Genomic DNA, 14,159 nt, shown 5'->3' with positions numbered 1-14,159 from the left:
GGTATGCTTAGCAGCATGGCTGAAGGATGCTTTGTTGTGAAATAGGAAGACGATTTTGGATTGGAGATGCTTAATATGAGTCTGGAAGGAGTTTACAGTCTAGCCAGACACCTAGGTATTTGTAGTTGTCCACATATTCTAAGTCAGAACCGTCTTCAAAGCACCACAAATGCCAGACTTTGATGACAAAGTTTGATGACAAAATTCTTCCATGAAGAACCGCCGCGCCACCTTCCTGTTCAAGTGAGCACAGCACAACAAGGTGAGTCCAAAAAGGTATTGTATGCTGCTGCATAAATTATGCAATATTCCAGGGAGATATGTATACTGTAGCCAATAAAGTAATACTAAGTGTATGTTGTGTAGTAAGCTGTTAGTAGCCCATGTGCTACACCCTAATAATTTGGTCCCTTTTCCCCTCATAATTCAGCTTACTGTTCTGACTTGGTGGTGCACATGTAGCCTTTAGCATGTTTTTGAGAAATGTAATCATTGGATATTGTAAGAGCTTCCTTTGTCTGCTTATATGTTCCCTTTATTTATTATACGGTTCTGACTTGGTGTACAGGGAGGATACTGTAAGAATGGCCCATGTTCTGAATTATGTCGCTGTACATTTCAAAAGTGCTGAACAAATTGTTATATTGACCACGTCATTTGATGTAATTTTTATAAAAGTAGCGTTGTCCGAGAGAGATTTACATGGTTATCAAAATGTTATGCCAGGGCAAGCCTACACGAAACACAGCCCTTATTTTAAGCGTTTATAATATTCCCAATGGGAAAAATGAATGGTGGGAAAACAATTGGAACCATTTCCCTGTTTGAATGCTAGGTTTTATGGGTATTATGACACCTCCACCTCTATTGTGTTACACCCTCTAGAAATGTATTGCAAGATCAATAATAAATTGGCTTTTAGTCCATGTGTATAAAAAATTGACAAATTAGTTAATCAATCCATCCAAACCCATCATTTTAATTGATTAGTATATGAACGAAATATAAAATTAGACTGAAAATGATTTAAAACATGATTTTGCCAAGATGCACCCACCGTCCAAATTAATGGTGTAGGTTTTTAGTTCTGTACTTCCTTGTCGATTGATAAGCGACAACGACCTTGACATTCTGACAGGGCGTGCGGGCGCGGAGGCGTGTCCAAGGACTCAATGGGAAGATAAAATGCGAGCGCACCTTTGCTCGTCCACGCTTCCCCTTGCAAACAAGTGGACAGACAGAGGCTATACAAGAACGGTACTTTAACATTTTGTTTGTTATGCCTTCAAAACGAATTTTAATTCAGTTTCATGTATGTGATCTACGCACTACTCATTGTAGGCATACGCTTATCTGGCGTTTTTAATTGTTTTCTTTTATGACTTTTCGGATTGTGTTTTTAAATGTTTTCTTTGGCATGCATATTTAGTCGCTTCATTTTTCTTTCAACGTTTTCCAAGACTGTTCAACTGTGTACATTAATAAATGACTCATTGCCACAGACTAGATTCTCATGGCTATTTTAACATTTTCTTTCTATGACTTGATTGACGAACATCGTCTCTCAAACTCAGTCCTGGGGACCCCAATTAGTGGGCTTTTTTAGTTGCTTTCACGACACAGCTAATCCAAATAGCCTAATCAACTCCAGTTGATTAGGCTATTTGATCATTTGAATCAGCTGTCTACTGCTAGGGTGAAAGACAAAACTAGTTTAAGTAACACTGACATTCAAATGTTGCATTATGCTCATTACTTGTGATACAAAGTTAACTACTTTTTACTTTCAGAGGACTAGACCATATCAGGCGAAATGGTGAAGATTGGGATCAATGGGTAAGTTGCTTTTGCTTAAATACTCTTGAATATTTTAACACTGTTTAACACAATTTTGACTTTTGTATTAAAGCTAGAGAATACGTTTTTAAAAGGTTTTAAAAAACCTTGGCTTGCATTGCATAAATCCCATGATACAGTTTGTGTACTTAGGAACGAAGGTGGTGGACAGCCATACTGTAGCTACTAGTTCATAGGCCAAGTCTGGACACTTCCCCTGTCCATTCTCTACTTATTTATAGTTTTGGGTGTCACACTGCCTCTGCAACACTCACGTAGAAATCCTCTCAGCTGTCATGTCTTTATTCTATCTAATAATACCCTGTTAAAGTTCAGAGCTCAGATTGTCTAAGAGCTCCTCCAAACAGTTCTATCCTTTTAACCTTTATTTGGCCAATATATGGCTGTAAGTTGATAGTTTTAAATGTAACTTTTTATTTAACTAGGCAAGTCAGTTGAGAACAAATGATTTAGAATGACGGCCAAACCCGGGCCAATTGAGCGCCGCCCTATGGGACTCCCGATCACGTCCGGATGTGATACAGCCTGGATTTGAACCCGGGACTGAAGTGACGCCTCTTGCACAGAGTGCCTTAAATGGCTGCGCCACTTGGGAGTCCAATGACTGAATAATTGAGCAGCACAAAGATGAAAGCTGGATATGATAGGCCCTTTCTCAAATAAACATGAAGTCCAAGACAACCTGTAACATTGCCCATTTTAAACCGGAAACAATGACATGTCATTGTTCTGATTGACCTTTATACAGTGTGGAAGCTAAATGTTGTTCACTGAGTGCAATAAATCCTTCTGACTGTTCAGTTCCCTCAACCGATGTCATGGACGTGTTGAGTGACAACTTAATTGACTAGAACAGGACTTGTTAATGGGATTGGATAACAAGGGTTTTGCTTCAGAACACCAACTGTTTACCTCCTAATGTTACCAAATGGGCTACTTGTTCTTCACTTTGTTTATACTCTGTTCTGATGCACTGAGTCCTTTTCTTGGTCAATACATTGACCCTTGTGAACAGGACACCCTTGTAGTTGGGGGTGTGTCGGCTTGCGTCACTGGACAAAGTTCAAATGAGTTTAAACATAACCATAATCACAATTCATGACAGTGAATCCTCAGTTGTAGTATCTACTCTGAACTTGATTGTGATAGATATACACTCCAAGACAGCTCTGCACTAATTGACTGCTGACAGTATCTACAAGGACGTTAATACTTCAGCTGCCCAGAACTGACTTTTTAAATTCAGACTGAAAACAAGTCTAGACTACAATCCAGTGTACTTTCAGTGTCATCTAGATTCATATGCCTTATTATTGACAAACATTTCTCAACTACTGAAACTGAAGTCTCCTGCATTCAGCATTTGACTGTGGTCCTGTCAGTAATCTGCTTGAGTTACAGTAACCATCAGACTGAATTTATTTCACCTATGTGGATTGCGCTAAACACTTCACTGACATTATGCTTAAACTAGACCTACCCAACTGATGGCAATGTGGCTTAATCTAGTTTAAACACTACGAAAAAATGTATTTGCTTTTGGTGGGTAATGTCACTAACTGCACAGGCCAACCAAGCTTACATATCTGTCTTCTCTAACCTGATTATCCAATTTGTCCTAACCTTCACTTTCTCGTCACTTCTGGTCACGCTACACCAACCCAACCATATTAGGCATGAGCAAAGGCTCTGGGCTGCAAATGTCAAGTATTGTTATCAGTCAAGGTTGGCAGGCCTTGTAGGGCTGCTGCCACCTGCTGGTATGGTCATATGGATACATGGGGATTAATCGTAAAATGATCTGATTTCGCTTCTCAGATTTGGGCGTATTGGGCGCCTGGTGACCCGTGCTGCCGCCAAGAGTGGAAAAGTTGAGGTTGTCGCCATAAATGACCCCTTCATCGACCTAGACTACATGGTGAGAACTTTATACTACATTAAGTGCAGTACACTTAAAAAATGTAAACTAAACCTTCTCAGGTTTTTACTGTACCCTGACTGTACTTGCCCCTGTTTCCATAGGTCTACATGTTCAAGTATGACTCCACCCACGGTGTTTGGAAGCACAGTGAAGTGAAGCAGGAGGGTGGAAAGCTGATCATTGGGAACCTCCACATCACAGTTTTCCATGAGTGGGTTTTCCTTATTCTTTAAGTATATTGGTTCAAATTACACATTTGGATACTTTCCTCCACCCATATTAAGCTTAAAAGTTGACTAAAAAGCACTTTCAATGGTAATTTCTCCCTGGTTCTGCAAAACTGCCCCATTGACTCTTGGGCGTGCCAAGGCTGACGCTTGGGAGTGCTTGATCAGTCTAGACCACTTATGTTAGGGTGCCTATGGGTTTCACACCATTTGGAACCATTCAATATCTGTAATTGAATGCTAGGTTTGTGGCTCTTAATCCCAACTTGTATCTTCAGGAGGGACCCCACTGCCATCAAATGGGGTGAGGCTGGCGCTGACTATGTTGTGGAGTCCACCGGTGTGTTCACCACCATCGACAAAGCTTCTGTAAGTACGTCCGTTCACTAGCCGTAGGAAGGCTATCGTCACATTTTTATGTAGTTTGGGATATTGGCGAGCAGTCAGTATAATTTTAGTAGGCATGTGCCGTGGCCCCGCTTTACAGTAACTTTTTTTACTTCTAAACTACTGCTTTTTAACATAGTTGGGGGTTTTTAAACTCTGTGCGTAAATGTTGTCTGGCTTGGTTAATCCACTGGCTTTGCTATTCCACAATGTCATTTTCCCTCTAACCCCAACTGCCACAACAGGCTCACCTGCAGGGAGGTGCCAAGAGGGTCATCATCTCCGCCCCCAGTGCAGATGCCCCCATGTTTGTGATGGGCGTCAACCACGAGAAGTACGACAACTCCCTGAAGGTCGTCAGGTAAGTTCCCCCCCCCTCCTTCGTTGCATCTTAAAAAGAGCAGTGTTAATTCCCTGTGGCCAAAAGATAATGTGTACGTAGTTTCAGCCATTCTATCTCTGTGCTCTATTTAGACTTCTACCCCTCAGTCCTGAGGTAATACTATTTAAATAAATAGGCCATTTAAGCTGAGTCTGCAATGCATTTGTTGAACAATGTTTATTTATTTAACATTTGCGCTGGTATGATAGTAATTATGTAATGTCCTCACAGCAATGCCTCCTGCACAACTAACTGCCTGGCTCCCATCGCCAAGGTTATCAACGACAACTTTGGCATTGTGGAGGGTCTCATGGTAAGAACAGACTTTCCTTCAGTGTTTGACTTTGTTGAAGTGCAGTACTTACTGGAATGTAAACTCAGCAAAAAAAGAAACATCTTCTCACTAACTGCGTTTACTTTCAGGAAACTTAACATGTGTAAATATTTGTATGAACATAACAAGATTTAACAACTGACATAAACTGAACAAGTTCCAGACATGTGACTAAAAGAAATTGAATGTGTCCCTGAACAAAGGGAGGGTCAAAAGTAATTCAGTATCTGGTGTGGCCACCAGCTGCATTAAGTGCTGCATGTCATGGACTGCACCAGATTTGCCAGTTTGTGCAGTGAGATGTTACCCCACTCTTCCTCCAAGGCACCTCTAAGTTCCCGGACATTTCTGCAGGGGAATAGCCCTAGCCCTCACCCTCCGACCCAACAGGTCGCAGGCGTGTTCAATGGGATTGAGATCCAGGCTCTTCGCTGGCCATGGCAGAACATTGACATTTCTGTCTTGCTGGAAATCACGCACAGAATGTGCAGTAGGGCTGGTGGCATTGTCATGCTGGAGGGTCATGTCAGGATGAGCCTGCAGGAAGGGTACCACATGAGGGAGGAGGATGTCGTCCTTGTAATGCACAGCGTTGAGATTGCTTGCAATGACGGCAAGCTCAGTCTGATGCTGTGACACACCGCCCCAGACCATGACGGACCCTCCAACAAATCGATCCCGCTCCAGAGTACAGGCCTCGGTGTAATGCTCATTCCTTCGATGATAAACTCAAATCCGACCATCACCCCACGTGAGACAAGATTGGGACTTGTCAGTGAAGAGCACTTTTTGCCAGTCCTGTCTGGTCCAGCGACGGTGGGTTTGTGCCCATAGGTGTCGTTGTTGCTGGTAATGTGTGGTGAGGACCTGCCTTACAACAGGTCTACAAGCCCTCAGTCCAGCCTCTCAGCCTATTGTGGACAGTCTGAGCACTGATGGAGGGATTGTGCATTCCTGGTGTAACTCATGCAGTTGTTGCCATCCTATACCTGTCCCGCAGGTGTGCTGTTCAGCTGTACTGATCCTGTGCAGGTGTTACACGTGGTCTGCCACTTGCGAGGACGATCAGCTGTTTGTCCTGGCTCCCTGTAGTGCGTCTTAGGCATCTCACAGTACGGACGTTGCAATTTATTGCCCTGGCCACATCTGCAGTCCTCATACTGCCTTGCAGCATGCCTAAGGCACGTTTGCACAGATGAGCAGGGACCCTGGGCATCTTGAGCTTTTTTTGTCAATAGAAAGTTATCTTTAGTGTCCTGAGTTTTCATAACTGAACTTAATTGCCTACCGTCTGTAAGCTGTTGTCTTAATGACCGTTCCAAAGGTGCATGTTTAATTGTTCATGGTTCATTGAACAAGCATGGGAAACAGTGTTTAAGCCCGTTACAATGAAGAGCTGAAGTTGGATTTTTACAAATTATCTTTGAAAGACAGGGTCCTGAAAAGGGGATTTTTTTTTGGGGAGTTCAGTAGTAAAGTGTGTGCTTAGCATTTACATTATCAGTGTTAACATAAGGTCATTACAGCCCAAAATCAAATTGTCCAATTAGTGTAGCAATCTATCCAAACCCTCCTGGTTCATTTATTAGTATATCAATGAATTATACATTTTTCTGAAATGTTTGTTATATCAGTCTGCGATGACTCATGGGCGTAACTCAAAAGTAGTCCATTGAGATGAACTTTTCCAAAACATAGATTCTGGAATGTCATATCCATTTCATTTTGGTGCCCTCCATAAACCATGCCTAGACTAACATCCCTACCACTGGTTCCCCCAGAGCACAGTTCATGCCGTCACAGCTACACAGAAGACTGTTGACGGGCCCTCCGGTAAGCTGTGGAGAGATGGACGTGGTGCCAGCCAGAACATTATCCCTGCCTCCACCGGTGCCGCCAAAGCCGTGGGAAAGGTTATCCCCGAGCTGAACGGGTATGAACTAATCAGGATCACTTTAATGAAGGTTTTGACACGTGATAAAGGCTGGGATTTATATGGCCCTAGTGCTTTTACTAGTGACAAGTTGTTTTTTTATACTTGAATTGTGCAATGGTGTGGCTCCTGAACCTTGTTGCTCTTTCTAACCCACAGCAAGCTGACGGGCATGGCCTTCCGTGTCCCCACTCCCAACGTGTCCGTGGTTGACCTTACTGTCCGTCTTGAGAAGGCTGTAAGTATCATTACCACTTAATACTTTTGCTTGTCTACTAGGGTTAAACTGGGTGTTTGGGATACGTTACCGGCATTACAGCAACAGGCACTTCATGTATGTATGGTCTACCTCTTTTTAACATGTTCGTCTGCTTTAGGCACCTTATGATGAGATCAAGAAGGTCATCAAGGCTGCTGCTGAAGGACCCATGAAGGGAATTCTGGGATACACAGAGGACCAGGTAAATTTCCTCAGTAACTCAGTCCCAGTCTTTTTTTTTTTCTTAGTGTCCACTTGTATACTATTACTTATGATTAAAACAATTAGCTTAGTCTAGATCCGTCTACCAAACTGACCTGATGCCCCCCCCCCCCCCCATGCATGTTTTGGTTTTTGCTTTGCACTACACAGCTGACTCCAATAACTAACTTATCAAGTATCTGAGTCGGCTGTCTAGTCCTCTGGCAAAAAACAAAACTTGCAGTTTGGAGAAACCCTTGTCTAAATCAGTTTTCTTGAACTTCAGTCCCAAGCCATTCTTTATTTGATGTATTCCAGAACTAGCACATCTGATTTGAATGAGGGATTATTAGTTGACAATTTGACTACTGTGCTAGTTCTGGAATGCATCGACTATGTGGCTGTAGTGCACACCAAGAACAGGCACCATTTGCTTACTCTAATGCCCGGGGCCTAAAGTCGGGCTGAGATGTCTAAGCTCCAAGTGCTTCCCCCCTGCAGGTGGTGTCCACAGACTTCAACAGTGACTGCCGCTCCTCAATCTTTGACGCCGGTGCAGGAATTGCACTCAATGACCACTTTGTCAAGCTGGTCTCGTGGTATGTATGCAGGAACCTACACACCCTTGCAATCTCTCACCAGGTGTCCACCGACTAAATGTTTGATAGAGATGTACAGCGGTGTATTATTTGCATTGCAGTGAATGTGCTGTTATAACCTTGCCAAGGTCAGTGTGTGTGTGTGCTTGAGCAGATCGCAACTTCCCTTTAATTTGATTTTCTATCAACAAGTTGATACCTTGTCAGGATCTAAAGCAGGCCAAAAGTATTAAACACAATAGCTTATTAAATAGTGTCCTGTTATTGTGGGATGGTGAAATGCAGTGTGTGTGTTGGATCACATTGTTGAATGCAGTTCATTGGTGTCACTCACCCAGATACAATTGTGAATTACAACAGTCATTGAATTAGTATAGTCTTTTCTGTAATTTGTATGGGTTTTGTGTTTCTTTAACTTCTCTTTTCCACAGGTACGACAACGAGTTTGGCTACAGCAACCGTGTCGTTGACCTGTGTCTGCACATGGCCTCCAAGGAGTGAACACAACTCCAAACCCCCACATCCTTCTGAATGGACATCCCACCAGAGAGAAAAAGCCTGTAGGGAACTCCAAGGCAATATTTTCATTCAACGTCACCTCTAGTGTGGACTGAATATGATTTTTGCTTGAAGAGTATCTTTTTACTGCACTATGGCTTAATTTGCACTCCGACAATAAAGGTCCCGTTTGTGAAAACTGTCCACGTTCTTCCAGAGCACATTTTCGTTATGGCGCTCAACAGCATTCTGATTATCTTTATTTTTTGCAACAGAAAATCTGTTTTATTCCAGTTGGTGCCTAATAAACCACCCTGCATGGAATAACGTCCCTAGCCCACAGTGCACGTCGCCATAGAACAGATGGGCACTCCAGTAAGCTGGAGGCGCACCAGATAGCACATCACTCGTGTCACTAAGGCTGTCCAATCCAGGACCACTGTGTCCCTAATAGGTTATCACCTGTGATGGATAGGATTGGTGTACTGCTTTTCACTTGGCTGAAATCTCAATTCTAAAGCAGTCATAGGGAGAGGCATCTCTATGCAGCTGGTCTAAAGTAGTTGACGTACCCAACTGCTGTGACTTGTAAAAAAGGGTTTAACTTAAAATGAACTACAGTATTGAATGGATTCTTTGTTTAAATTTAGGACTTGTTAGTGTGGTTCTAAATTAAACTTTGCCCTGTAAGCCGGCCAGCATGGCCTTGCGTGTACCCCCTTGTCTGTGACCTGACAACCCATCATGTAAGTCTAGCCTGACTGATCCAGAACAGAGTAGCAGAATGAAATCGGACAGGTCAAGGAGGTACTTGGATCCAGACTCATGGTAGGAAATGTATTGTCTGTGGGCGTGGCAGTGTTTTGCACAAGGAGTCTGGGTGCCAAGCAAGTCTCAGTATTTCCTACATGTTTAGTGTAAATGAGGGTCAGGGTTGGTTCAATTCACTAAATCAACTGAAATTCCACATTCAATACTTCTCTAAAGCTATGTTTCTGTCAAATTGGCTACAGATTCCGCATTAATAAAACTGGCGTTGTCCCACCAGTTGTCTTTGCCCATCTTGTTGTGGCTTAAAAGCGGTGCTTGACGACTGTGCACAAAGTTAAACCACTTCCTGGTAATTTCGGGAAAGAAATCACTGACCTGGATTGGTGTGCAAGCTTTCCTTTGCTTTCATCATGTTGGAGTCGAGAGGGAGGGAAGAACGCCTTTTTAGGAGTATTAAAAAGGGCCCAAGCTTTCCTTACTCATGACCTGTGCCTCGGTCATAAATGGTCAAATCTAAGATCGAACACAGGAGCAGTTTTTTTTTCTTTTCCACACCATCCCTCAGGTGGTGTCCAGACTTCAGTGTCTGCTGCTCAATCCACGACGCCATCACACTCAAACTATGTCAATGGGCTCTCGGTGTGTATGCAGGAACTTACTCATCCTTGCAAAACCACAATTGGCACCAGACATGAGCTTCACAGCACAACTGCAAGAAAATTGCCAGGAACAAAAGCGACCTTAAGCCTTTGACTCTGGCTGATTCTGTCAAATTGGCTTCCCTGACAAATTCGCCAGAATACTGCGACTGATGCATTACATGTCAGCTTCAGTGCTCAGTAATATTGAACAGCTGGGAGGACACTGTAAAAGAGGTCGACGTGGAGGAAAACTGTCCACGAGGTAGTAGCCCGGTACGAAGAAGCTCTCCGCCATGCTGCAGAAGACAAGCGGCAGCTTCGAAAGAAGGCCCAACCACCATCGAAACCCACCATTCGCCCATGCCCACACTGCACATAGGCGCCAGAAAGTTGAGGGGTGTGAATACTTTCTGAAGGCACTGTATGCTCATAACCTGTTTGAATGTTTTAATTTCATGTAAGATTAAGCGAACAGGGTCAAATGTGCTCGTAACTAGTCTTCAAGTGTTTAAGTCACAATCGCCAAACCAACTTAAAACATTCCATTTATCACTATTTACACTTGCGTAAGAGCTCCATAGGCTATAATCCATTTTGGATTCACCACTGCTCTTGAATCGTTTAAGCTACAAACGCCAAACCAACGTTGAAATGTGAAGTTAAATTGCTCGTCAAAAGCTTTTTGATACCATTTACAATTGGGAACTATAACCACTTTAAATAACATAAAAGCTACATAGATACTGTAATGTCTTCTCTAGACAGAACAGAATTGCGGTACTTTTCACTTAAGTATTCCCTGAACTCAAAGCTAACTCTGTTGGTTAAACTGAATTTAAAAATGTAGCTATCCCTATGAACTGAGCATCCCTTTCCCTCCAACAAACCACCTTCCTATTGGTTATAACTTGTAGTCCATGAAGGGGGCAGACCATGACCCTATTGGTTATAACTTGTAGTCCATGAAGAGGGCTGAGAATGGCCATTTTGGCTTTAACTTGTAGTCCATGAAGCGGGCAGACCATGGCCCTATTGGTTATAACTTGTAGTTTGGCTCTGTACTCAGCACTTTGGATTTCAAATGATATAACAACTATGAGGTTAAAGTGCAAACTGTCCATATCGGGTGAACCATTTAGAAATTACAACCCTTTTTGTCGCTACATTTTTGGGGACCACAAGTATTGGGACAAATTCACTTATACAGTATATGTATTAAAGTAGTCAAATGTTTAATGTTTGGTCCCATATTCCTAGCACGCAATGATTACATCAAGCTTGTGACTACAACCCTGTTGGATGCATTTGCTGTTTGCTTTGGTTGTGTTTCAGATTATTCTGTGCCCAATAGAAATGAATGGTAAATAATGTATTGTGTCATTTTGGAGACACTATTATCGTACATAAAAATAGAATATGTTTCTAAACACTTCTACATTCATGTGGATGCTACCATGAATACAGATATTCCTGAATTATTCATGAGTAATGATGAGTGAGAAAGTTAAGAGACGCACAAATATCATACCCCCAAGACATGATAACCTCTCACCATTCCAATAACAGGGGAGGTTAGTATTTTGGGGGGGGGGGGGGGGGTATGATATTTGTGCGCCTGTAACTTTCTCACTCATCATTATTCACGATTCATTCAGGGTTATCCATAGAGGTAGCAGTCTGCACTTTAACCTCATTGTCATTGTATTATTTCAAATCCAAAATGCTGGAGTACAGAGCCAAAACAGCAAGAAATATGTCACTGTCCCAATACTTTTGAAGCTCACTGTAGGGTGCAAGTTGAACAAGCTACAGTCTAATCACTCATCTCCATTCAGTGAGTGATAATATCCGCAGGGACACTGATTATGCAGCAAATGTCGTATTGTTACGCATCAATTTATCCAATTTAATAACCCCAAACTCTTCCAAGTTCAGTCTAGTCGAGACATGTTGATGTTGAAAGCTTAAATAACATCCTAAAAGTGGTGTATCGTTAAACGGAAACGTGGGTTTTATCGAACGAATCAAGCCTTTTGAAGAAGGGTCTACATGCAATGACTAAGCTATGTGGTTGCAAGTCGCTCTGCAGAAGAGCATCTGCTAAATAACTCAATTGTCAAATGCGTCATGAGTGATGGTATGAAGAGGGGTGCTGGAGCAATTGCCAACATCTGACCCTGAAGGAATGGAGTTGAAAGGCTTTTACTGTAAAAGATGCCAGAGGTATTTCAGCCAAATAGCCCCTATCCAAATCACTATGTAAACATTTGCCTTTGGCTTTAATTGAGACATATTATGACTTGGACGGAAACCTTAGAAGATTCCTACTGTGGAGTCTTGTCCGGCACCAGCAGTGGTTGCCAAAGCCCTCCCCGAATCTAAGCTTGGCCCTGGTCCAACCTCCAGCAGCAATTCTGGATCCACCGTAGATTCCTCTGCTGGGTGATAACCCTGCGATAAGAAATCATCCTCCTGACTGGATTGTATGCATGAATGTAACGAACACAACAGGAAGAATAAGCATAAAATGGAAGTGCAGATGAAATTGAATAATAAACTATCGATAGCACGATAGAGAAACAGCCACTTTAAGGTAACAAAGGACTGTATAAAGGTAGCAATACAAACTCGACCCAATGAATAAGAATAGGGACAACAATGCCAGACGTACAGTTGTATGTGCACTCAACTTTATTAGAGCCACTCAGAAGATCGGGGGCCAGGTGTTGAGACTTTGCACTGCTGCCGGGAAACCGTAGCTAGTGGGAGAGGTGAGGAGATTTTCTGGGCAGGCTGTAATGGGACTGATGGGATGCCTGATCATTCAGGTCACGGACAGTTACAGAGAGATACAGGTGGCTGTGATGCTTCGTCACTCCAAAGACAAACTGCTTCACCTCCCTTCCCGATCTCATATTTCTGTTTTTGTATGCTACAGTATGTTTGAATTTGCTATTTGCTTCGATTTTTAAACACTTTGAGAAACTTTGTGTGCCAGGGTATTATTATTATTAATAATATATTATTGTTATATCTAGAAACCTAGACGTCTGGGCACAGTGGGAAGCTCACCATCCCCCTGTTTTATGTCTCTGCAATCTTCTGCAGTAAGGCTGAGTTTCGGGGAGCTTGAGAAAGAGCTGAAGTGGGTGTCAGAGCTTACCAGTACAGCTCAAAACAGTTATTTTTGTTTTTTTATGATTATTTTATTTTACCCCCTTTTCCTAACCAATTTCGGGATATCCAATTGCAATCAAATTACGATCTTGTCTCATTGCTGCAACTACCCAACGAGCTCGGGAGAGGCGAAAGGTCCTGTTCTTCAGCTTGCAAGCCTCCCCCTTTTTCCTCCAAACATAACAATGGTCATTATGGCCAAACAGTTCTATTTTTTGGTACATCAGACCAGAGGACATTGCTCCAAAAAGTACGATCTTTGTCCCCATGTGCATTAGCAAACCGTAGTATGATTTTTTATGGCGGAGCAGTGGCTTTTTCCTTGCTTAGCGGCCGTACTGGTTATGTCGATATAGGACTCATTTTTACTGTGGATATAGATACTTTTGTACCCGTTTCCTCCAGCATCTTCACAAGGTCCTTTGCTGTTGTTCAGGGATTGATTTGCACTTTTCGCACCAAAGTATGTTAGTCTCTAGGAGACAGAACGCGTCTCCTTCCTAAGTGGTATGACGGCTACGTGGTCCCATGGTGTTTATACTTGCGTACTATTGTTTGTACCGATGAGTGTGGTACCTTCAGGCATTTGGAAATTGCTCCCAAGGATGAACCAGACTTGTGGAGGTCTACAAAAATGCTTTGAGGTCTTGTCTGATTTCTTTTGATTTTCCCATGATGTCAAGCAAAGAGGTACTGAGTTTGAAGGTAGACCTTGAAATACATCCACAGGTACACCTCCAATTGACTCAAATTATGTCATTTGGCCTATCAGAAGCTTCTAAAGCCATGACTTAATTTTCTGGATTTTTCCAAGCTGTTTAAAGGCACAGCCAACTTAGTGTAAACCTCTGACCCACTGGAATTGTGATACAGTGAATTATAAGTGACATAATCTGTCTGTAAACAATTGTTGGAAAAATTACTTGTGTAATGCACAAAGTAGATGTCCTAACCGACTTACCAAAACTATAG

General features: G+C 42.5%; 1 protein-coding gene across 1 annotated transcript; it reads left to right on the top strand.

Annotated features, from left to right (window-relative positions):
- The first annotated feature begins 1,138 nt into the window (after positions 1-1,138).
- On the top strand, positions 1,139-8,802 carry LOC139391702 (glyceraldehyde-3-phosphate dehydrogenase-like). Its single transcript, XM_071139175.1, has 12 exons — positions 1,139-1,257; positions 1,791-1,836; positions 3,676-3,775; positions 3,880-3,989; positions 4,284-4,374; positions 4,638-4,753; positions 5,006-5,087; positions 6,890-7,041; positions 7,201-7,279; positions 7,419-7,502; positions 8,003-8,100; positions 8,532-8,802. Exons 2-12 carry the CDS (start codon positions 1,814-1,816, stop codon positions 8,599-8,601), a joined length of 1,005 nt encoding a protein of 334 aa, XP_070995276.1. The 5' UTR covers positions 1,139-1,257; positions 1,791-1,813; the 3' UTR covers positions 8,602-8,802.
- The last annotated feature ends 5,357 nt before the right edge of the window (positions 8,803-14,159 follow it).

Source organism: Oncorhynchus clarkii, chromosome 32, assembly GCF_045791955.1.
Source record: "Oncorhynchus clarkii lewisi isolate Uvic-CL-2024 chromosome 32, UVic_Ocla_1.0, whole genome shotgun sequence".
Lineage (NCBI taxonomy): Eukaryota > Metazoa > Chordata > Actinopteri > Salmoniformes > Salmonidae > Oncorhynchus > Oncorhynchus clarkii.
Note: the sequence above shows the minus strand (reverse complement) of the source record. Positions and strands in the feature narration are given on the sequence as shown.